Source organism: Bufo bufo, chromosome 7 (genome assembly GCF_905171765.1).
Source record: "Bufo bufo chromosome 7, aBufBuf1.1, whole genome shotgun sequence".
NCBI classification, from domain to species: Eukaryota; Metazoa; Chordata; class Amphibia; order Anura; family Bufonidae; genus Bufo; species Bufo bufo.
Window position 1 is genome coordinate 121,669,395 of NC_053395.1, and position 24,000 is coordinate 121,693,394.

The 24,000-nt window shown below is 43.9% G+C and overlaps 1 protein-coding gene across 1 annotated transcript in view; it reads left to right on the plus strand.

Annotated features, from left to right (window-relative positions):
- PTH2R (parathyroid hormone 2 receptor) overlaps positions 1–24,000 on the plus strand; it is a 745,316-nt gene that overhangs the window by 465,281 nt on the left and 256,035 nt on the right. The window contains exon 7 of the mRNA XM_040441156.1: positions 11,600–11,666. Coding sequence (XP_040297090.1) covers positions 11,600–11,666 — 67 coding nt within the window. The remainder of the gene's footprint in view (positions 1–11,599; positions 11,667–24,000) is intronic.

Below are 24,000 nucleotides of genomic sequence, written 5' to 3' on the forward strand. Positions count from 1 at the left end.
TTGGCACAAGTTAGCGGAAAATGACTTTTTATATATTTTTTTTCTCTTACAAAGTCTTATATTCCACTAACTTGTGACAAAAAATAAAATTTTACATGAACTCGCCATGTCCCTCATGAAATATCTTGGGGTGTCTTCTTTCCAAAATGGGGTCACATGTGGGGTATTTATACTGCCCTGGCATTTTAGGGGCCCTAAAGCGTGAGAAGAAGTCTGGAATATAAATGTCTAAAAATTTTTACGCATTTGAATTCCGTGAGGGGTATGGTGAGTTCATGTGAGATTTTATTTTTTGTCACAAGTTAGTGGAATATGAGACTTTGTAAGAAAAAACAAACAGAAAAAAAACCATCAATTTCCGCTAACGTGTGCCAAAAAAATAAATCTTCTATGAACTCGCCATGCCCCTCAAAAGTGATCTTTTTATAGCGCCGCAGCGATTTTACGGTGTTTTTGCAGTGATCAGAAAAAAAAAATAATTCTGGTCACTGCGGTGGGGTGTACTGAACGCAAGTGTGCGCACAAGATCAGGCCTGATCGGGCGAACACTGCGTTTTTTGTAGAGCCTATAGAACATGTCCGCAATTGCGGACAAGAAATGGCATTTTCTATATAGTTCTGGTAATGTGCGGATCCGCAAAATGCGGAAAGCACATTGCCGGTGTCCGTGTTTTGCGGATCCGCGGATCCGCAAAACACATACGGACGTCTGAATGGAGCCTTACAGGGGGGTGATCAATGACAGGGGGTGATCAGGGAGTCTAATATGGGGTGATCAGGGGTTAATAAGGGGTTAATAAGTGACAGGGGGGGTGTAGTGTAGTGGTGTTTAGTGCTACTTACAGAGCTGCCTGTGTCCTCTGGTGGTCGATCCAAGCAAAAGGGACCACCAGAGGACCAGGTAGCAGGTATATTAGACGCTGTTTACAAAACAGCGTCTAATATACCTTTTTTGGGGTTAAAAAAATTGCATCTACAGTCTGCCAGCGAATGATCGCCGCTGGTAGGCTGTAGATGTACTTGTTTACCTCCCGATCCTGTGAACACGCGCTCCTGTGTGTGCGCCTTCACAGGAAATCTCGCGTCTCGCGAGAGGACGCATCGGCACGTCCAGGAGGAATAAACCTGCCGCCGCCAGGACGCAATCCTGCGTTCAGCGGTCCTGAGCAGGTTAATTGAAGTTCCGATCCCCAGCCCCATCTGTACTACTTACTAAATGTCCTGTAGCAGGCAGAGCAGGGCAGGCGGCCGGCCTTAACTCACTGACGTCACGTGCCTGTGCCGCCTACTTTATGAATGAAGCTCTGCCTGCTACAGGACATTTAGTAAGTAGTACAGATGGGTCTAGGGATCGGAACTTAAATTAAAGTTATTATTATAAAAGGTTTAGGCATTAAGGAAGTGAGTGAGCGGCGGGGCCGGAGTACAGTGACCGCACCGGCCCCGCCGCATTTGCATGACACTGGCCCCTCCTCCCTCCAGCTGATACATCGCAGTCTGCAAAATGGCAACATTTGCCCCATAAGACGCAGGGGCATTTTTCTCCCAAAAGGAAAAAAGTGCGTCTTATGGGGCGAAAAATAAGGTAAATCTATGTAGATCGCTAATTTCAATTGGAGTTCTGATAACAGATTCTGTCCTATTCTCTCCCTCAAAACAGCAGCAGCATCCTCTCCCTACACAAAGCACAGCAGAGTGATGTGCAGTGCTACTTGACTCCAGCTTATATAGAGGCTGGGTCACATTCTGCACTGGCCAATCACTGCCATGCCATTAGTAGGCATGGCTGTGATGGCTTCTAAGGTCACACAGTTAAACGCTTGTTGATATGCTGCTCTGCAGCCTTTCAAAAAGCGCCAAGAAATCGCCGATCAACGAACCCGAACTTTAACTGAAATGTTCGGGTCCGGGGTCCAAAAATTCTAAAGCTCGGTATGAACCCAAACTTTACAGTTCGGATTCGCTCAACCCTATTTAGAAATTTAAGTCCCTGTCACCTATGCATAGCAGGGGTTTTTCATTGGCAAAAATAGATTAATGTCACCACCAAAGTTCCTTTTTACTAATTTCGGGCCCTGTCAACTATGTAGAGCAGGGATTTATTCACGGCAAAACTGGGTTCATGTCACCCAACAATAGAACAGACGATTTTACAAAAAATTAGGTCCCTGTCACCTATGCAGAGCAGTTTATTTTTTACGCCAAAATTAGTAAAATGTCACCTGACAATGATGATTTTTTGAAATGTATGTCCCTGTCAACTATGCAGAGGTGCCCCCGTGACGTTCACCATCCATTTGGATATCTTCTCTATCAATTTTCGATGTTCTTCTCTGCGCCTACCATGTTGATCACAGTTATCGGCGAATCAGGTATCCACGCCGGAGAGGGAGCGTGAGAAAGGGAGACAACATCCAAGGGAGGTTAATTGTTTCAAATTAAATGTGATCGAGCAGAAAAGCGGGACAAATTATTGAAGCGCAAATGTGGGACAACTTGTTAAAGTTTAAGCATTTATTGAAAGTAGGTAGCGCACATGAATTAAAGAAGAATTTTTTTAATTGAATTCTCTGTCACCTATGCAGAGCAGGAGTTTGTATACGGCAAAATTGGTAAAATGTCACCTGACAATGTAACAGACGATTTTTTGAAATTTATGTCCCTATAACCTATGCTGAGCAGGGGCTTAATCACGGCAAAAATTGTCAAATGTCACCCAAGAATGTTACAGACAAATTAGTGAAATGTTTTTAACCTGTCTACTAGGTACAGCAGGGGTATAGCGCAGCCAAAAATTGGTGAATTTCACCCGAATATGTAACAGACAAATTAGTGAAATGTTTTAACCTGTCTAATAGGTAGAGCAGGGGTATATCACAGCAAAAAATTTTGTTAATTTCACCCGAAAATGTAACAGACAAATTAGTGAAATTGTTACCTGTCTACTAGGTAGAGCAGGGGTATATCACAGCCAAAAATTGGTTAATTTCACCCGAAAATGTAAGACAAATTAGTGAAATTACATAAAATAAAATACGTACAAATAAAAAAATTAAAATACTTGATTTATGAGGTGGAGGTCCATATAGAGTAGAAGTTTGAGGAGACGGTGGACGTAGCGGTGTAGGTGGAAGTGGCGGTGGAGGAGGAAGAGGTAGCCAACACTGGTTTTTGGTTTTAATTATTTTATTTATTAATTTTTTTAAATTAGGGTACACTCTAAAAGAGTGTGAAATACCCAAAATACAACAATGAGCAATTGCGCTGCAGTATAACAATGGCTGGTTAAGGCCGGTATACATGTCTATTCTGCACAAAGTACGGACAAGTCCTGTGGGATCCATGCCTGGTTCATTTTAATGAACGTGAGCTTGCCCACATTGGCTGTGGACAGGCGGCTGCGCTTGTCTATGATGACGCCCACTGCTGTGCTAAACACAAGTTCAGTCAATACACTGACTGCAGGGCAGGCCAGCACCTTCGAGGCGTAAAGGGCAAGCTCAGGCCATGTGCCCAATTTGGAGACCCAGAAGGTGAAGGGGGCAGACCCGTCATTCAGTATGCGTAGGCGTGTGCACACATACTGCTCCACCAAGTTGGTGAAATGCTGCCACCTGTTAAGGCGTTCCATATCAGCTGGTGGTGCTGGTTGTTGTGGCGTGTTGACAAAGCTTTTCCACATTTCGGCCATGCTAACCCTGCCTTCTGAGGTGCTGGTGGTGCTCCAGCTGCATTGGCGACCTCTTCCTCCTCCTCTGCCTTCGCCTTGTGCTTCCACTGTGCCCCCGCTGTCAGGTGGGAATGCCACCAGCAGCGTGTCTACCAGCGTGCGCTTGTACTCGCGCATCTTACGATCATGATCCAGTGACTGAATTAAGGTTAGTACATTGTCCTTGTAACGGGGATCCAGCAGCGTGGCCACCCAGTAATAAGCACAAGTTAGAATGTGACCAACTCGGCGGTCTTTGCGGAGACACTGAAGCATGTAATCACTCATGTGTGCCAGGCTGCCCAGAGGCAACAAAAAAGCTGTCCTCTTTGGGAGGTGTATCGCCTGTGTCCTCTGTATCACCCCAGCCATGCACCAGTGATGGCCATGAGCTGTTTGGGTGCCACCCTGCTGTGAACACGGTTCCTTCTCCTCCATCTCCTCCTCCTCATCCTCCACCTCATTATCCTCCAGAACTGTGCCCTGGCTGGACAATTGTGTACCTGACGTTTGTGGGTGCAGGAACCCACACTCGGAGCCACTTGTGAATGACTGGACGGAAAAAGTATGAAATGATCGCTCTTCCTCCTCTTCCTGTGCTACATCCTCTTCCATCATCACCAGTAGAGGTGGCCTTGCGGTTCTGATTTGGTGCCGCTGAGCACCTGATTTAGTGCCGCCGAGCACTTGTTAATGCCTACCACATCTATGCTTTTTGCTTAAAGGGGTTCTGCCTCCTCGCTGTTTACCGTTGGCTCAGTGACGTCACGACTAGTATCAACTAGCGTGGGCGGGGCTAAGCTCTGTTCACTTAAATGGAGCTTAGCCCCGCACACGCTAGTTGATACTAGTCGTGACGTCACTGGGCCAGCGGTAAACAGTGAGAAGGCCGCACCGCTGCTGGAACGCCGCTGCCTTCTCAAACAGCTGATCAGCGGGGGTCCTGGGTGAGCGGGAAGTCCGAAGATACGCTGCAGCGCTGACAGGTGAGCAGCAGTAGGGTAAGAACACCGAAAGCGCTCACAGACAGCCCACACTTTATGCAGCAGCTCTGACATATTGGGGTAATTATTAATGAACCTCTGCACCACCAAATTCAGCACATGTGCCAGGCAATCGGTGTGCGTCAAACCGGCTAGTCCCAGAGCTGCTATGAGATTTCGCCCATTATCGCACACCCCCAGGCCGGGCTTGAGGCTCACTGGCACCAACCATTTATCGGTCTGTTGTTCAAGGCCCGTCCACAGCTCCTGCGCGGTGTGGGGTTTGTCCCCCAAACAGATAAGTTTTAAAACTGCCTGCTGTCGTTTACCCCTGGCTGTGCTGAAGTTGGTGGTGAAGGTGTTACGCTGACCGGATGAGAAGCCTGTAGAGGATGAGGAAGCGGCAGGCCCGTCGCTAACAGACAGGCAAAACAAGCAATTGCTTGGTGCCCCGAGCTGGCCCGGGGCCAAGCAGAGCCGGTGCTTGTTTTGCTTCCTTTAAGGCTGCAGCCGCCTGAGCGCTCGATAGAGAGCCTCAGGCGGCTGCAGCACTCCTGGTTACTTCCCGAATTCCTCCTCTGCTGACTGCTGCTCTGTAGCGTGGCCGAGCTCTCCTCCTCTACCTCCTGGCTGTCACTCAGTCCGGCCGGGTACCACGCGGTACAGGAACAGGGGATTCAGTTTCCTGTTCCCGGCCGGACTGACAGGAAGTGTACACTGAGTGCTCACTTCCTTTTAGTCCCTTGCTGCGGTGGGCTGTAGCAGGCGTACTGTCTAGGGGATAGCCACTCCGCTTTTGCACCCTGCTCCCTCTTCTGCTGTGCTGGTGGCTCTGTGCGACCACCGCCTCTTCCTCTGAACTAAACAGGTCACTCGAATGACCTTGATTCCATGTGGGGTCGAGGAACTCATCGTCCTCCACATCATCTTCCACCCAGTCTTCACCCCTGCCCTCCTTGTTGGTCTGCACACTGTAGAAAGCCACAGCAGTTGGAACCTGTGTTTTGTCATCATCTGAGACATGCTGCGATGGTCCTCCCATGTACTCATCTTGAAACATAAGTGGTTGGGCATTGGTGCACTCAATCTCTTCCACTTCTGGAGCAGGGCTAGGGGGATGGCCCTGGGAAACCCAGCTAGCAGAGTCATCAAAAAGCAGAAGAGACTGTTGCATGACTTGGGGCTCAGACTGCTTGGCTGATTTGCAAGTGGGTGAGGTGAAAGACTGATGGACAGGTGCCAACTCTGATATTTCAGCAGGGGACTGGGTGGGAGACAATGTGAAGTAACTGGATCCACTGTCAGCAACCCAATCTACTATCGCCTGTACTTGTTCTGGCCTCACCATTCGTAGAGCCGCATTAAGCCCGACCAAATACCGCTGAAGGTTCTGTCGCCTACTCGCACCTGAGGAAGGTTTTTCACTTGTGCGTGTAGCTGGCACAGATCGACCATGTCCTCTCCCTGCAACAGGAGCTCCACCAGCAGCACCACGACCGGGGCCACGTCCCTTATTTGACGCTCTCCTCATATTTCTCAAATTTAGGATCTTGCCCAAAATGGGTGTTTTTTTAATTACAGAATAGAACAACAGTATCTAACGCAGGTATCTCACAATGACAGATGCAGCAAAGGCTGCAAAATTAAGATTGTTGCCCAAAATGGGTGTTTTTTTTAATAGCAGAATAGAAAAACAGTATCTAAAGGGTGTATCTCACATGTATAGATGCAGACAAGGCCGCAAATTAAGTATTTTGCCCAAAATGGGTGTTTTATTAAATAGTAGAATATGACAGCAGTATATAACGCTTGAATTTCACACGTACAGATGCAGCAAGGGCTGTAAAATTTAGTATTTTGCCCAAAATGGGTGTTTTTTAAATCCCAGAAAATTATAGCTGTATTTGTAGCTTAAATTGCACACTGACTAATGCGGCAGAGGCCCCAGATGGAGGGTATGGCAAAAAATGGGTGTTTTTTTTTAACCCAGAAAATTATTGAAGTATTTCAAGCTTGTTTTTAACAATCACATATGCAGCAAAGGCTGAAATAGTAAAGGGGTTGTCCGAGTTATGAAAATAAATAATATAGCACTGAAAATCTGATATATAACTGAGCTAAGCAAGTTTTATGCAAAAAAAATATATATATTTCCTCATTTCCCTGGTTCTTTTCTGGCCCTTTGTTTACATGCAATAAAAACAATCTCTTAAGAATCCTAGCAGAGAGTAGACGGCAGTGAAGGGGGGGGGGGGGGGCGTGGCCAGCACAGTGACGTTTCGTTTACAGGCTTGTAAACAACCTATATCAGAGCAGGGAGAGAAGCTGACATCACAGGTCATGTGACCCTCAGTGAAATCTGAGAAACCAGCCACTGGAGATTAAGTGAGTTAATTGGAAAGCTGTTACATTTGCCTAGTTAGGAACATAGAAAGAACAAAAAAATAACTCGGATAACCCCTTTAAGTACTTTGCCCCAAAATGGGTGTTTTTTTTTAAATAGTAGAATATGACAGCAGTATATAATGCTTGAATTTTGCACGTACAGATGCAGCAAGGGCTGTAAAATTTAGTATTTTGCCCAAAAAGGGTGTTTTTTTAAAACCCAGGAAATTATAGCTGTATTTGTAGCTTAAATTGCACACTGACTAATGCGGCAGAGGCCCCAGATGGAGGGTATTGCAAAAAATGGGTGTTTTTTAAAACCCAGAAAATTATTGAAGTATTTCAATCTTGTTTTTAACAATCACAGATGCAGCAAAGGCTGCAATATTAAGTACTTTGCCCAAAATGGGTGTTTTTTTTTTACTAACAGAATATAACAGCAGTATATAACGCTGGAATTTCACACTGACAAATGCAGCAAGGGCTGTAAAATTGAGTATTTTGACCAAAAAGTGTGTTTTTTAAAATCCAGAAAATTATTGCTGCATTTCTAGCTTAAATTGCACACTGACAAATGCTGCAAAGGCACTAGCACTATAAATACGGTGGCCATTTTGGATTCAGACATTTTCCAGTGTTCGGAGTGCAGGGACAGATATGAGAAGGCGCTAGGGACAGCAATAGGAAAAACCTCATTGTGAGAAAAAAACTGAAAATTATTTATAAGTGCAGGGAAAGGATAGGGAGGAATAATTTCACAGCATCTTAGTGCAGGGAGAGATGTCAGAAGGTGCTAGGGACAGTGCTAGAAAATCAATTTACAAGTGCAGGGAAAGATTATTTGGGGATCCAAATAGCCATTATACAGCTCTGTCATTCCAGAAATTTGTTCTTGGGGTGCAAGTGCTATGTTGAAAAGCCTTTAGTAGCTTATATCTGGAAAAAGAAAAATATATACGCAGTTCACTTCTGCAGTTATATGTGGTGAAAGTGTTTAGTGGCGTATTTCCGTACAAAAAGAAAAATATATTCTCAGTTCACTTCTGCAGTTATATGTGGTGAAAGCGTTTAGTGACGTATTTCAGTACAAAAAGAAAAATATATACATATTTCACTGTTGCAGTTATTTGTGATGAAAGCATTTAGTGGCCTATTTCAGTACAAAAATAAAAATATATTCTCAGTTAACTTCTGCAGTTATATGTGTTGAAAGCGTTTGGTGGCCTATTTCAGTACAAAAAGAAAAATATATACGCACTTCACTGTTTCAGTTATTTGTGGTGAAAGCATTTAGTGGCCTATTTCAGTACAAAAAGAAAAGTATATTCTCAGTTCACTTCTGCAGTTATATGTGTTGAAAGCGTTTAGTGGCCTATTTCAGTACAGAAAGAAAAATATATACGCACTTCACTGTTGCAGTTATTTGTGGTGTAATGCAAATATTCCATTCTTGTGTCATCTCTGTTTTAGATCCACTCCTAATTTTTTTTAATACTGATGGATTATTGAGCAAATGCTGACCGAGTGAAGGCGTATGCGCCACAGGCAGGATCGTTTTTTTGTAGATTATTGTTCTGACGGATCAAAGGAAGGGCAAATTAATCAGTGACATCAACACAAACTTACTGCTGACACCCTCTCCACTCTGTCAGGTGGCTCTACTTGTATAAACAATTAATAGAACAGGTTCTGTAGACATCTATGAGGAATCAGATGACGGGGGTGTAAAAGGAGTGCGCTTCTTCTTGGCGCTAACATTGACCTGTAAGGCTGAGTTCATACTTGAGTTATGTGGTCAGTTTTGGCCCTGTGACTGCCCAAATAAGTGAAGTGTGCAGTGATTCTAAGTGTGACGCCTGTCATCTGCATGTCATACGGACTCACAGTATTTCAATTACAAAGCAGATTCCCTATGTGTGTTAATGCAAGGCACAGTGTTCTACACCATTATAAACGCTCTCTGCAGCCAGGAAATAGCAGTTTTTAACATAATTTGCCACAAATAAATTCGGATGGAACCAAATTTTCCCCCAAAAAATTCGGAGAACCGGCAAATATATTTTTGAAAAATTTGCTCATCTCTACTGTGTACAATAACAAAAGGCTAAAAGCTAAAGTGGTTAAAAATCCAAATTTTATTATTCTACCTCCTGCAACATGATTAATAAACTTAATAAATGATTTTATATAATAGAGTGTAACCTATAATGTTCCAACCCTGGAATAGGTCATCAAAATGGAATTTCAAGTGTGAATAAGTTCATCAAAAAATGACTGCAAGTAATTGTTAATTTTCTTGTCAAATATGTGGATCAATAATGGCACATCTCATTCAGTTTATATCTGGTGTTTATAAGAAATCACACTTTTTCAAGACATTTTACACATTTTCTTTTGAATCGAGAAAGTTATCTTCAAGTTTTATTTACAGTTGGACTGATCTAGAGGTGAGGTATACGTTGTTGTATTTTGCCATTTGCCATCCAGTCTTCCTTTTTGGATTGTAAATAGTGGCAAGTAGTGTTAAGAGAATCAAAGTATCTGAAGTGGACTTCGATCCGAATTCCAGGAAAAATCTGATTTGCAGAGAAGCCAAATTTCCTTGTGCTTTGTAGTAACAAATTTTTACCTGAAATGACGTAAAAAAAAATACATACTCACCTCATTGGTTTGAGCGCAAAGAGGCTGCCGTGGCTATCTTGATTGAAGATCCCGTGTGAAATCTTGTGCACATGAGGTTTTGTGAGGGATCTTTAATTGTGATGAGCGAGCACCAAAGTATTCGGCCGAACACATTGCTATATTCGTGTACTCGGCTGAGCACTCGAGTATATTGAAAGTCAATGGGAGACAACCAGGCTCCCCCTGCTCGGAAAACAAGAGGGTGTCTGGTTCACAAAAACAGGTTAGAAATTGATGGTTTGGTAACAGCATTAACAGGATAGCTGGATGCATCTTAGACTCCTATTATACATGACATAGGATAGACAACCACATAAAGGCTATATGCCAAAAGCCAGGTATGTACAAACCATCCACCTATCCAAGAGACCGATAACAGCCAGGATACCTTACAATGGCAGCCTTGTGCACTATGAGATATTCCAAAGCAGCTCTCATTTGACTGAGAACCAGTAAACCTCAGTTATTTTGCATCTGTTTGATGGCTTGGGTGGACCTGCACACGTAGATCAATATCATTATGGCGACAGAGTTTTCCGATTGTCCCAACATAATATTCAATTACCTTTCTATACAGTTTTGTCATGTAAAAACTCATTTGCATAAACATGAGCATATGGGAAAGACATGCAAATGAGCATAATCTGCCTTGTTTTTCAGCTGTCATAAGACTATGAAAACAAATAGAGGGCGCTATGGAGTTATGAATAGCGCCCTCTATTGGTTTTAAAGTCTTATGACAGAAGACTATGAACAAGAGTCTTATAATAACACTATACAACTAATAGAGGGTGCTGTAATCATGACTCATGATTACAGCGCCCTCTATTAGTTGTATAGTGTTATGGCAAGACTCTTGTTATAACACTATGACGTTATTAACCCTGAAGTGCACATTTCTGGGTTTCCCACTCTTTAGATGCAGTGATCATACTTGATCACAGTATTTTAAGGCTGTAATGACTTCAATCGGCATTATTGCTGGTCGTTGTCCTTAACCGCGGGCCTCTGCTGTTGGAAACAGTGGAGACCCGATGGCCATGGTATGATAGCGAATGCCATGTTTAAACATTGCTCCAGCGCTGTACATGTTTGCTGCTGGTAGCGAAAGGGCTAAAGGGTATTTCTGAGATTTTACTACTGATGACCTATCCTCTAGATCAGGGATGGCTAACCTGCGGCTCTCCAGCTGTTGCAAAATTGCAACTCCCAGCATGCAAAGACTGCCTACAGTTATCAGCCTACAGCAGGGCATGGTGGGAATTGTAGTTTTACAACAGCTGGAGAGCTGCAGGTTGGCCATCCCTGCTCTAGATAGATCATCAGGTGCTCCTGTGAGTGCCATAGGCTTCTCTCTGCTTTTCCTAGGTCAGTGATGACACATTCATTGGACACGTGGCCTAAGCGCAGCTCAGCCTTATTCAAGTGAATGGAGCTGAACGCAATACCAAGCACAGCCACTATACAATGTATGGCACTGTGCTTGGTGAGCACAGAGAAGGCAGTGGTGCTCATTGGAGGATAGGTCATTAGTATCAAAATCTCGGAAAACCCTTTTAAGCTACATTACAGCCATTTTGCATAAATTACATGTTTATGTTGGTGTTTTGTCATGTGACTCAGTATGAAATTAGTGGCAAGTTGTGTAGTATAAAGGAATGTAAAATGAATCTTTCCCCTATAAACTGTAGTTATAAATCACTCCCTGGTTCCACACATCAGATTACATGGCACACAACATTGTATTTATTTATGTAGCGCCTACATATTCCATAGCTCTATACAGACATTCTAGTGGAGCTCACAGTCTAAATTTTCCTTTTCTTCTTTATTTTTGTAGATGCTGGGAATTAAGTGCTGGAGAAATCAAATGGATTTACCAAGCGCCCATATTAACAGCTATTGGGGTGAGTTGGGCTTGAGGATTCAGCAAAGTACTATTAAACTTTCCAATACATTGAAACTGTATCAGTGATAATTTAACCTGACTCTAAAGGGCATCTGTCACCCCACTAAAGTCTTTAATTTTTTACAGGTAATTTGCATATTATAAAAGTCAGTTTTTTGAATTAACTACTGAACCAAAATGAGTAATAGCATTATATATTGATATATTGCAGTATAGGGATTATAAGTAGCCAAAAAAAAAAGACTTTAGAGGGGGGACAGATGCCCTTTAAATGTACAGTAACCACAGAAAATGCATAATAAAATATTCCCTTAAAGCCTCCTTAATCTCTTACATTCTCAAATTTTGTCTGTGTCCCTCACTAACCTGCATATGTCTGTAAGACAACTGGCTGCAGTAGATGCATTCACCCTCTGCTCTACCATGCTTCTGGCCATTCATCTGCTGGAAATAGAACAGCTCAGCTGGAAATTAATCCCTGTGTTCTCTGCAGGATTTCTACAAGATTATTTATTTCAGGCACAATCAGGTAATTTTGTAGACATAGGCTACATTCACACAACCGTGGTGTTGCTGTGTCCATGCTGCAAATCCCATTGACTTTAAATGGTCCACGAACTGCAAGATGCGGCATAAGGGCTCTTTCACACTTGCGTTGTGTTCCGCCATAGAGTTCCGTCGTCGGGGCTCTATGCCGGAAGAATCCTGATCAGGATTATCCCCATGCATTCTGAATGGAGTGAAATCCGTTCAGGATGCATCAGGATGTCTTCAGTTCCGGAACGGAACGTTTTTTGGCCGGAGAAAATACCGCAGCATGCTGCACTTTTTGCTCTGGTCAAAAATCCTGAACACTTGCCGCAAGGCCGGATCCGGAATTAATGCCCATTGAAAGGCATTAATCCAGATCCGGCCTTAAGCTAAACGTCGTTTCGGCGGATTACCGGATCCTACGTTTAGCTTTTTCTGAATGGTTACCATGCCTGCCAGGACACTAAAGTCCTGTTTGCCATGGTAAAGTGTAGTGGGGTGCGGGGGAGCAGTATGGGTACCGTCCGTGCGGCTCCCGGGGCGCTTCAGAGTGACGTCAGGGCGCCCCACGCGCATGGATGACGTGATCGCATGGATCACGTAACCCATGCGCATGGGCCGCTCTGACGTAATTCTGGAGCGCCCCGGGAGCCGCACGGGCGGTAAGTATACTGCTCCCCCGCTCCCCACTACTACTATGGCAGCCAGGACTTTAATAGCGTCCTGGCTGCCATAGTAACACTGAACGCATTTTGAAGACGGATCCGTCTTCAAATGCTTTCAGTTCACTTGCGGTTTTACGGATCCTCCGGCAAATGGAGTGCACGACGGATCCGGACAACGCAAGTGTGAAAGAGGCCTAGGACATGTCAAAGCAGTGCAGCGCAGTGCAGTGGTGTGGGACTGGAACAAGCTCAGCATTCTCACACTTGCATTGTTGTTTTCTGGCTTTGAGATCCAGCAGAGGATCTAAATACCGGAAAAAAACATTCATTTAGTTTCTATGCATTCTGAATGGAAAGAAATCTATTCAGGATTAGTGTTGGGCGCGAAAATTCGAATAACAAATATTAGTCGTGAATATTGGCACTTCGAGAATTTTTTTCATCTTGTGGGCCAATGAGAAGGCTGCAATGTCTTTGTCTGAGCTTAGCAATAGTGATGAGCGGCAGGGGTCATATTCGAATTTGTGATATTTTGCTAATATTTTGTAGAATATTCGTCATATATTCGCAAATTTGTATATTCGTTATATTCTACATTCTTTTTATTAATGCAAAAATCGGCAAGGTAATGATCGCGTAATATGCAAATATTACGCGCTCAATACAGGCGTGCGTCAAAAACTAATATATAGCACTATAGAATATAGTGCTATATATTAGTTTTTAGAATATTCGTCATTTCTTTTCCATCTGAAGTCATGATTCCTTCCTGCTGACTCATTGGCCCACAAGCAAAAAGCAGTGAGGAATCATGTGTTCAGATGGAAAAAATTATGAATATTCTAAAAACGAATATATAGCACTATATTAAATTTGTTTTATCCATCTGAACACATGATTCCTCCCTGCTTTTGGGCCAATGAGCCATTGGCCCCCAAGCAACTTAAGCAGGAAGGAATCATGACTTCAAATAGAAAAAGAAAAGACAAATATTCTAAAAAACAAATATATAGCACTATATTGAATATAGTGCTATATATTAGTTTTTTTGAATATTAGTAATTTTTTTTCATCTGAAGTGAACACATGATTTCTCCCTGCTTCTTGCTTGTGGGCCAATGACATCATTACGAATATGTAGCACTATATTCTAAATATTCGCAAATTCTCGAAGTGCCGATATTCGCGATTAAAATTTGTTATTTGAATATTCCCGCCCAATACTACTTAGCAACATCCCTAGCAACCAATAGGAACGTTGCCTACCCCTTACTATATAAGAACCTCCCCAGCAGCCCTTGTATGCAGTATTTTGCAGATCTGAGAGAGACAGCAGTGTCATTGCTGTGCTCTGTGCTTTCCTCTGTCATTACATTAGATACATAGTTAGTATATATATATATATATATATATATATATATTACAGATAGTTAGTGGGAGATAGTCAGTGTAGGTTAGATAGTGATATAGTGTAGCTGATAGGTTCTGCTATCCATACATACATGCTACATACAGTGGCGGAAATAATTATTTGACCCCTCACTGATTTTGTAAGTTTGTCCAATGACAAAGAAATGAAAAGTCTCAGAACAGTATCATTTCAATGGTAGGTTTATTGTAACAGTGGCAGATAGCACATCAAAAGGAAAATCGAAAAAATAACTTTAAATAAAAGATAGCAACTGATTTGCATTTCATTGAGTGAAATAAGTATTTGAACCCCTACCAACCATTAAGAGTTCTGGCTCCCACAGAGTGGTTAGACACTTCTACTCAATTAGTCACCCTCATTAAGGACACCTGTCTTAACTAGTCACCTGTATAAAAGACACCTGTCCACAGAATCAATCAATCAAGCAGACTCCAAACTCTCCAACATGGGAAAGACCAAAGAGCTGTCCAAGGATGTCAGAGACAAAATTGTAGACCTGCACAAGGCTGGAATGGGCTACAAAACCATTAGCAAGAAGCTGGGAGAGAAGGTGACAACTGTTGGTGCGATTGTTCGAAAATGGAAGGAGCACAAAATGACCATCAATCGACCTCGCTCTGGGGCTCCACGCAAGATCTCACCTCGTGGGGTGTCAATGGTTCTGAGAAAGGTGAAAAAGCATCCTAGAACTACACGGGAGGAGTTAGTTAATGACCTCAAATTAGCAGGGACCACAGTCACCAAGAAAACCATTGGAAACACATTACACCGCAATGGATTAAAATCCTGCAGGGCTCGCAAGGTCCCCCTGCTCAGGAAGGCACATGTGCAGGCCCGTCTGAAGTTTGCCAATGAACACCTGAATGATTCAGAGAGTGACTGGGAGAAGGTGCTGTGGTCTGATGAGACCAAAATAGAGCTCTTTGGCATTAACTCAACTCGCTGTGTTTGGAGGAAGAAAAATGCTGCCTATGACCCCCAAAACACCGTCCCCACCGTCAAGCATGGGGGTGGAAACATTTTGCTTTGGGGGTGTTTTTCTGCTAAGGGCACAGGACAACTTATTCGCATAAACGGGAAAATGGACGGAGCCATGTATCGTGAAATCCTGAGCGACAACCTCCTTCCCTCTGCCAGGAAACTGAAAATGGGTCGTGGATGGGTGTTCCAGCACGACAATGACCCAAAACATACAGCAAAGGCAACAAAGGAGTGGCTCAAGAAGAAGCACATTAAGGTCATGGAGTGGCCTAGTCAGTCTCCGGACCTTAATCCAATCGAAAACCTATGGAGGGAGCTCAAGCTCAGAGTTGCACAGAGACAGCCTCGAAACCTTAGGGATTTAGAGATGATCTGCAAAAAGGAGTGGACCAACATTCCTCCTAAAATGTGCGCAAACTTGGTCATCAATTACAAGAAACGTTTGACCTCTGTGCTTGCAAACAAGGGTTTTTCCACCAAGTATTAAGTCTTTTTTTGTTAGAGGGTTCAAATACTTATTTCACTCAATGAAATGCAAATCAGTTGCTATCTTTTATTTAAAGTTATTTTTTCGATTTTCCTTTTGATGTGCTATCTGCCACTGTTACAATAAACCTACCATTGAAATGATACTGTTCTGAGACTTTTCATTTCTTTGTCATTGGACAAACTTACAAAATCAGTGAGGGGTCAAATAATTATTTCCGCCACTGTACATAGTGATGTATGTATGTATGCTACATACATACATAGTGCTGTGAGATGTCACAAGTTCACAACAATACTTAGTGCACCAATCACTAATAAGTATTCAGACCTGTTAAAATGTGAAGTTGCACGTATTGCGCCAAAATATTTGCATCATTAGTGCCGATTTGGCAATCGCAAATATATTGGAGCACACAATCTGCATATAAAGCTATTGTAATGTTCTGCCGTGCCAACCATTTTCTCCAGTCTCAGGAAACTTCTAGCAGCTTGAAAAATGTAGCAACAGTGACCCACGTCTGTATTTCACGCGCATTACGTGACTATTATATTGCCGATTTTTCACGATAAAGAAAATAATCTCTAATTCGCAAATTCGCGAATATATGACAAATATTATAACAAATATTAGTGAAATATTGCGAATTTGAATATTGCCCCTGCCGCTCATCACTATTCAGGATGAATCACGATGTCTTCCGTTCCGTTAGCATTCCATTTTGTTACCAGATTGCAAGCTGCGGTTTTGTCTCCTGTGATAAAAAAGGAAAAAACTGATCTGGCACTGAAAACAATGTAAGTCAATGGTGACGGATCCGTTTTTTTAAGGAGCCTTTGAATGTATTTATTGACGGATCCGTTTTTTTCCGTTTTGACTTCACATAATCGCATCCTAAAGAAACATATGCATCCTGATTTGCAAAAATCTAAACGTATCTGTTTAATTCCGGCAGAGGATCTCAATACAGGAATTAACAACACAAAAGTGAAAGTAGTCTTATGAAGTGAGGCTTGCGAGCCAATGTTGTTTGGATAAAATACAATAAAAAGACTGAAAGTACACAACTAATAGAGATCAGCGAATCGAAGCTAACGAAGTGGAATTTGATCCGAATTTCAGGAAAAATTTGACTTGCACCCAATCCGAATTTCCTTGCGCTTCGTGGTAACGAATCACATTTTTTCCTAAAATGGCTGCTGCACGTGTGAGGACATGGTGAAAGGAACTCTGGGAAGGCAGGATCACCCATAATGCCATGCATGCAGCCAATCAGCAGCCATCCAGCTCGGTGATGTCACAGCCCTATAAATAGTGTCAGCCATCTTAGATTCTGCCATTTACCAGTGTACTTAGTGCAAGGAGAGGAGAAACGTCAGCAGGCACTAGGTACAATGTTAGAAAAAACTTAATTGTGCTAAAAAAACAATTTACAAGTGCAGGGAAAGATTCAAGGTGTAGGGAAAGTATAGGGAGGAATCATTCCACAGCATTTATGTAGAACAGGGTTCAGTAGGGGAGGTTACAGCCTGGGAAATAGGAATAATCGTATTACACCTTGCTGCACTGACTGGGGATCCAAATTGCCATTATACAGCTCTGTAATTCCAGCAAACCGTTCTTATTTGGGTGCAAGTGCTGTTTTATACAGGCATTAACAGGGTTTATTACAAGCAAATATTAATATTTCTTATTTGCCCTTGTGTGGTGCAGTTATATGCTCTAAAGCATTTTTTGGCTTGTATTAGTAGGAGAAAAGGGCTTATTAGCCGTTGTGTGGTGAAGTGCTAAAATTTCAGCCATTTTTGGCGTGTATTAGTGGCAAAAGTAAAATATATTTGCCGTTCAGAGCTACAGTTATATGTTTTAAAGCCTTTTGTGGCATGTATTAGTATAAAAAAATATATATATTTGCCGTTCAATGGCGCAGTTATCTGTTCTAAAGCCTTTTGTGGCATGTATTAGTGGAAAAAGAAAAATATATATTTGCCGGTTAGGGGGTGCAGTTATCTGTTCTAAAGCCTTTTGTGGAGTGAATTACTGGAAAAAGAAAAAATATATTTGCCGGTCAGCTGTGCAGTTATTATATTTTTCGCCCTATAAGACGCACTGGCCAAGAATACGCACCTAGGTTTTACAGGAGGACAATAAGAAAGAAAAAAATATATTTTTATTACACCTCAGGTCAGACCACCAATCCGACCCCCCCCCCCCCCCCCCCCCAATGTTAATTAGACCTCAGCTGATAGCCCCAATCAGCCCCCTAATGTTAAGACCCCAATAAAACCTCAAATCAGACCCCCAATCGGACCTCAGCTCAGACCCAATGTAAATTACCCCAATCAGACCTCTGATAAGAGTCCCATGCCTCTCATCAGCCCTGATAGCAGCCATTATGCCTCTCAGCCCCCATTATGCCTCTTAGCCCCCATTATCAGCCATTATGCCTCTCAGCCCCAATTATGGCTCTCAGCCTCCATTATGCCTCTCCATCCCCATTATGCCCCCAGCAGCCTCATGTTTTATAAAATAAAAAAAACACTTACCTCTCCTGCTCCTCGATGCCGATGCTCCTCACCTACATCACAATCCTCTTCCTCCTGCTGTTGGCTCTGCTGTGAAATGGCGCGCACAGCGTGAGGTCACAGAGCGCCCTTACGCTGTGCGCAGCCTTTACAGCTGACAGTCGAGGAGCAGGAAGTGGTGAGTACAGAGCCTTCACAGCTTCCTGGTCCTGCAGTACTAATGAGCACTTCCATGATGGAAGCGCTCATTAGTATTCACCCCATAAGACACAGGGGGGGGGATGCATCTTATGGGGCGAAAAATACGGTATACGTTTTAAAGCCTTTTGTAGAGTGTATTAGTGGAAAAAGAAAAATATATATTTGCCGTTCAGCTGTGAAGTTATGTTTTAAAGCCTTTTGTGGGAAAAAATATATATTGCCAGTCAGCGGTGCAGTTATATGTTTTAATACCTTTTGTGGCGTGTATTATTGGGAAAACAAAAAATATATTTGCCGGTCAGAGGTGCAGTTATGTTTTAAAGCAGTGGTGCCCAACCATTTTTTTGTCTGAGGGCCGCACTTGACATAGTATAAATTTTGCGGGCCAGAACCAGGTAGCTTTGACGGAAAAAAATGCAAACACTGTGAGGGGGCACGTGTGAGCATTACTACTGTGAAGGGGAAAATATCTGGGCATTTTTTATGTGAAGGGGCGCCTCTGGGTATCACCCCTGCGCAGGGGGCGCCTCTGGGCATCACCCCTGCGCAGGGGGCGCCTCTGGGCATCACCCCTGCGCAGGGGGCGCCTCTGGGCATCACCCCTGCGCAGGGGGCGCCTCTGGGCATTACTACTGTGAAGGGAGCACATCTCTGAGCATTACTACTGTGAAGGTGGACATAGCAAGACTAAGGAGTGAAAGGCATGAAACTCTCTAGAGATGCCTTGTGTTGCAATATTATGAATCATTTCTCCCTCATTAATATTGCTAAGCGCATTCTGAGGAGCAACCCAGGCGGCCCACATGGGCACCAGACATAGTGATCACATATTAAGAAATAGGCTCAGGTCCAATCACTTCCACGACTACCACACCTCACCAGTCACATCCTTCATAGACCTACTGCTCCCATCTGACTTGTCCTCACCTTCTCCTTCAACATGCTCTGATTGCTTGCTGAGAGTCCAGGGGGGGTCTGTACGGGCGAGTGGGTTAATTTCTTGCCCCCACTGTGCATATACAGTCAGGTCCATAAATATTGGGACATCGACACAATTAAGATTAAATTTGAGGGTATTTACATCAGGTGAACGGCTTAGGAATTACAACAGTTTGCATATGTGCCTCCCACTTGTTAAGGAACCAAAAGTAATGGGACAATTGGCTTCTCAGCTGTTCCATGGCCAGGTGTGTGTTATTCCTTCATTATCCCAATTACAAAGAGCAGATAAAAGGTCCAGAGTTCATTTCAAGTGTGCTATTTGCATTTGGAATCTGTTGCTGTCAACTCTCGAGATCCAAAGAGCTGTCACTATCAGTGAAGCAAGCCATCAGTAGGCTGAAAAAAACAAAACAAAACAAACCCATCAGAGAGATAGCAAAATCATTAGGCATGGCCAACACAACTGTTTGGAACATTCTTAAAAAGAAGGATCGCATCGGTGAGCTCAGCAACACCAAAAGACCCGGAAGACCACGGAAAACAACTGTGGTGGATGACCGAATAATTCTTTCCCTGGTGCAGAAAACACCTTTCACAACAGTTGGCTGAATTAAGAACACTCTCCAGGAGGTAGGTGTATGTGTGTCAAAGTCAACAATCAAGAGAAGACTTCACCACAGTGAATACAGAGGGTTCACCACAAGATGTAAACCATTGGTGAGCCTCAAAAACAGGAAGGCCCGATTAGAGTTTGCCAAACGACATCTAAAAAAGCCCTCATAGTTCTGGAACAACATCCTATGGACAGATGAGACCAAGACCAACTTGTACCAGAGTGATGGGAAGAGAAGAGTATGGAGAAGGAAAGGAACTGCTCATAATCCTAAGCATGCCACCTCATCAGTGAAGCATGGTGGTGGTAGTGTCATGGCGTGGGCATGTATGGCAGCCAATGGAACTGGTTCTTTTTGTATTTATTGATGATGTGACTGCTGACAAAAGCAGCAGGATGAATTCTGAAGTGTTTCGGGCAATATTATCTGCTCATATTCAGCCAAATGCTTCAGAACTCATTGGATGGCGCTTCAGTGCAGATGGACAATGACCCAATGCATACTGCAAAAGCAACCAAATAGTTTTTTAAGGGAAAGAAGTGGAATGTTATGCAATGGCCAAGTCAATCACCTGACCTGAATCCGATTGAGCATGTATTTCACTTGCTGAAGACAAAACTGAAGGGAAAATGCCCCAAGAACAAGCAGGAACTGAAGACAGTTACAGTAGAGGCCTGGCAGAGCATCACCAGGGATGAAACCCAGCATCTGGTGATGTCTCTGCGTTCCAGACTTCAGGCTGTAATTGACTGCAAAGGTTTTGCAACCAAGTATTAAAAAGTGAAAGTTTGATTTATGATTATTATTCTGTCCCATTACTTTTGGTCCCTTAACAAGTGGGAGGCACATATGCAAACGTCTGTAATTCCTACACTGTTCACCTGATTTGGATGTAAATACCCTCAAATTAAAGCTGACAGTCTGCAGTTAAAGCACATCTTGTTCATTTAATTTCAAATCCATTGTTGTGGTGTGTAGATGTCCCAATATTTATGGACCTGACTGTTTATGTCATTTTTGCCCCCTCTGTGTATATATCCATTTTACCCCCTCTGTATATATATCCATTTTGCCCCCACTGTATATATTCCCCTTTTTGCCCTCTCTTTATATATATTCCATTTGTCCCCTGTGTACATATTCAATTTTTTGCCCCCAGAACCAGGTAGCTTAGATGGAAATAAATGCAAACACTGTGAGGGGGCACGTGTGAGCATTACTACTATGAAGGGGAAAATATCTCGGCATTTTTTATGTGAAGGGGCACATATGGGCATTTTTACTGTAAAGGGGGCGCATGTGAGCATTATTACTCTGAAGGGGGCACATGTGAGCATTACTACCGTGAAGGGGGCACATGTGAGCATTACTACTGTGAAGGGGGCACATGTGAGCATTACTACTGTGAAGGGGGCACATCTGGGCATTACTACTGTGAAGGGGGCACATCTGGGCATTACTACTGTGAAGGGGGCACATCTGGGCATTACTACTGTGAAGGGGGCACATCTGGGCATTACTACTGTGAAGGGGGCACATCTGAGCATTACCCCTGTGAGGGGGGCACATCTGTGCATTACCCCTGTGAAAGGGGCACATCTGTGCATCACCCCTGTGAAGGGGGAACATCTGGGCATCACCCCTGTGCAGGGGGAACATCTGGGCATCACCCCTGTGCAGGGGGAACATCTGGGCATTACTACTGTGAAGGGGGCACATCTCTGAGCATTACTACTGTGAAGGTGACACATCTCTGGACATAGCAAGACTAAGGACTGTTTCACACGAGCGGATGCCGTGCGTGACATCCGCTCCGTGAATGACAGCCAAGACCCGATGCAGACTGCAGAAGCACGGAGCAGTAACATGATTGATAATGCTCCGTTCCTCTCTGTGATCTCTTTACTACGAAATCACAGTGACAACTTTATCTCACTGTGATTTCGTAGTAAAGAGATCACAGAGAGGAACGGAGCATTATCAATCATGTTACTGCTCCGTGCTTCTGCAGTCTGCATCGGGTCTTGGCTGTCATTCACGGAGCGGATGTCACGCACGGCATCCGCTCGTGTGAAACAGCCCTAAGGAGTGAAATGCAGGAAACTCTCTAGAAATGCTTTGTGGTGCAATATTATGAGTCCTCTCTCCTTTATTAATATTGCTAAGTGCGTTCTGAGGAGCAACTCAGGCGGCCCACATGGGCACCAGACATAGTGATCACATATTAAGAAATAGACCTACTGCTCCCATCTGACTCGTCCTCACCTTCTCCTTCAACCTGCTCTGATGGCTTGCTGAGAGTCCAGAGGGGGTCTGTACGGGCGGGTGGGTTCATTTCTTGCCCCCTCTGTGCATATATATGTCCATTTTGCCCCCTCTGTGTATATATCCATTTTACCCCCTCTGTATATATATCCATTTTGCCACCTCTGTATATATATATCCATTTTGCCACCTCTGTATATATTCCCATTTTTGCCCTCTCTTTATATATATTCCATTTGTCCCCTGTGTACATATTTAATTTTTTGCCCCCACTTTATATATTTCATTTTTTTGCGTTTTGCCCCTATATATTTCATTATTTTGTCCCCCGGGGCCCCTATGAAGGGTTTGCTGGCAGTGCCATGCCGGCGTGCCACTGTGCCACTGTCACGAGGGTGTCGAGGACCACGCCTGACTCCGTTATACCCGGGGTCAGGAAGTCGCAGCGGTTGGCTGCACGCTCTATTTAAGATAGGGCTGTTTTCCTTATGGTAGCTTTCTGGGTTTGCTTAGCAAACCCTTTTGGCTCACTCAGGGATCCGTAGCTCCTTCTCCTCAGCTGTTCCTTGTCCAGCACTCCCAGACCTCCTTATATTTCTCTCTCACACTTCTCTGGTTGCCAGAGATAGAGCTTCCTGCCTGGACATCTATTCTGACCTTCTGGAGCTGTGTTGCTGCGTTCGCTGGTAGTTGGTCCAGTACGCTACCCTCCAGATCCCTGTTGGACCTTCTTGGTTTATTGTGGTCGCCCACCTGGATGTATGTGTTTGTATGTTTTGTCTGTCCTCTCCCTGGTGTTTCCCTCTTAGTGATAGTGGTGTGGACTAGCGATCCCACCGGCCTGTTCACTATCCAGGGCTCATATTAGGCAAAGCCAGGGTTTAGGCACGTGATCGCTGCACGGGTGAGGAACCCGTCTAGGGACGTCAGGGCAGTCAGGTGCCAGCCGCAAGGTGAGTTAGGGGTCACCACCTTTCCCTCTCCCTTGGGCAGGGCTTTCCCTGTTTTCCTCCGTGTGCGTGTCGTCGGTCATTACAGCCACACTGCCAGGTGCCCCCCGTGAGTATAAAGCCGGCGATGTGTGCAGATTTACACATACAAAAAGAAAAAAAAGATACTTACCTACTCTGCTCCGCTCCCTTCGTCCTCCAGCGTGCGCCGCGTCATCCCGTCAACCCGCGTGATCCCAGAAGACCTGGCGCTGAGGTCATGGGTCTGGATCATCACAGCGCCGGATGGGTGAGGGCAGGGGCGGGTCCGGCGGTGGTGGTTAGGTTACGTAACTAATTGGGCAGTGCTTCGCCGTCGGCCAGCTCCGATTCGACTGGCCATGAAACCATTAAAAGCACTTGCGCGCAAAACTAATATTAGTACTGCAACTGTGCGCAAGCACGGGCCACATGACACAGCTTCGCAGGCCGGATGTGGCCCACGGGCCGTAGGTTGGGCATCACTGTTTTAAAGACTTTTGCGGTGTGTATTAGTGGAAAAATAAAAATAGATTTGCCGATCAGCGGTGCAGTTTAGAGATGAGCGAATTTCTAAAAAATTATATTTGGCCGTTTTTTTCCCCGAAAAGATTAGCTTCGATTTGAATTTATTAACGGCAAATTACATTTAAAAAATTGCTATTTCTGGGCTGCAGAGAGCCTTTATAGGGGTGTAGAACAGTGTGCCTTGCAGTAACAC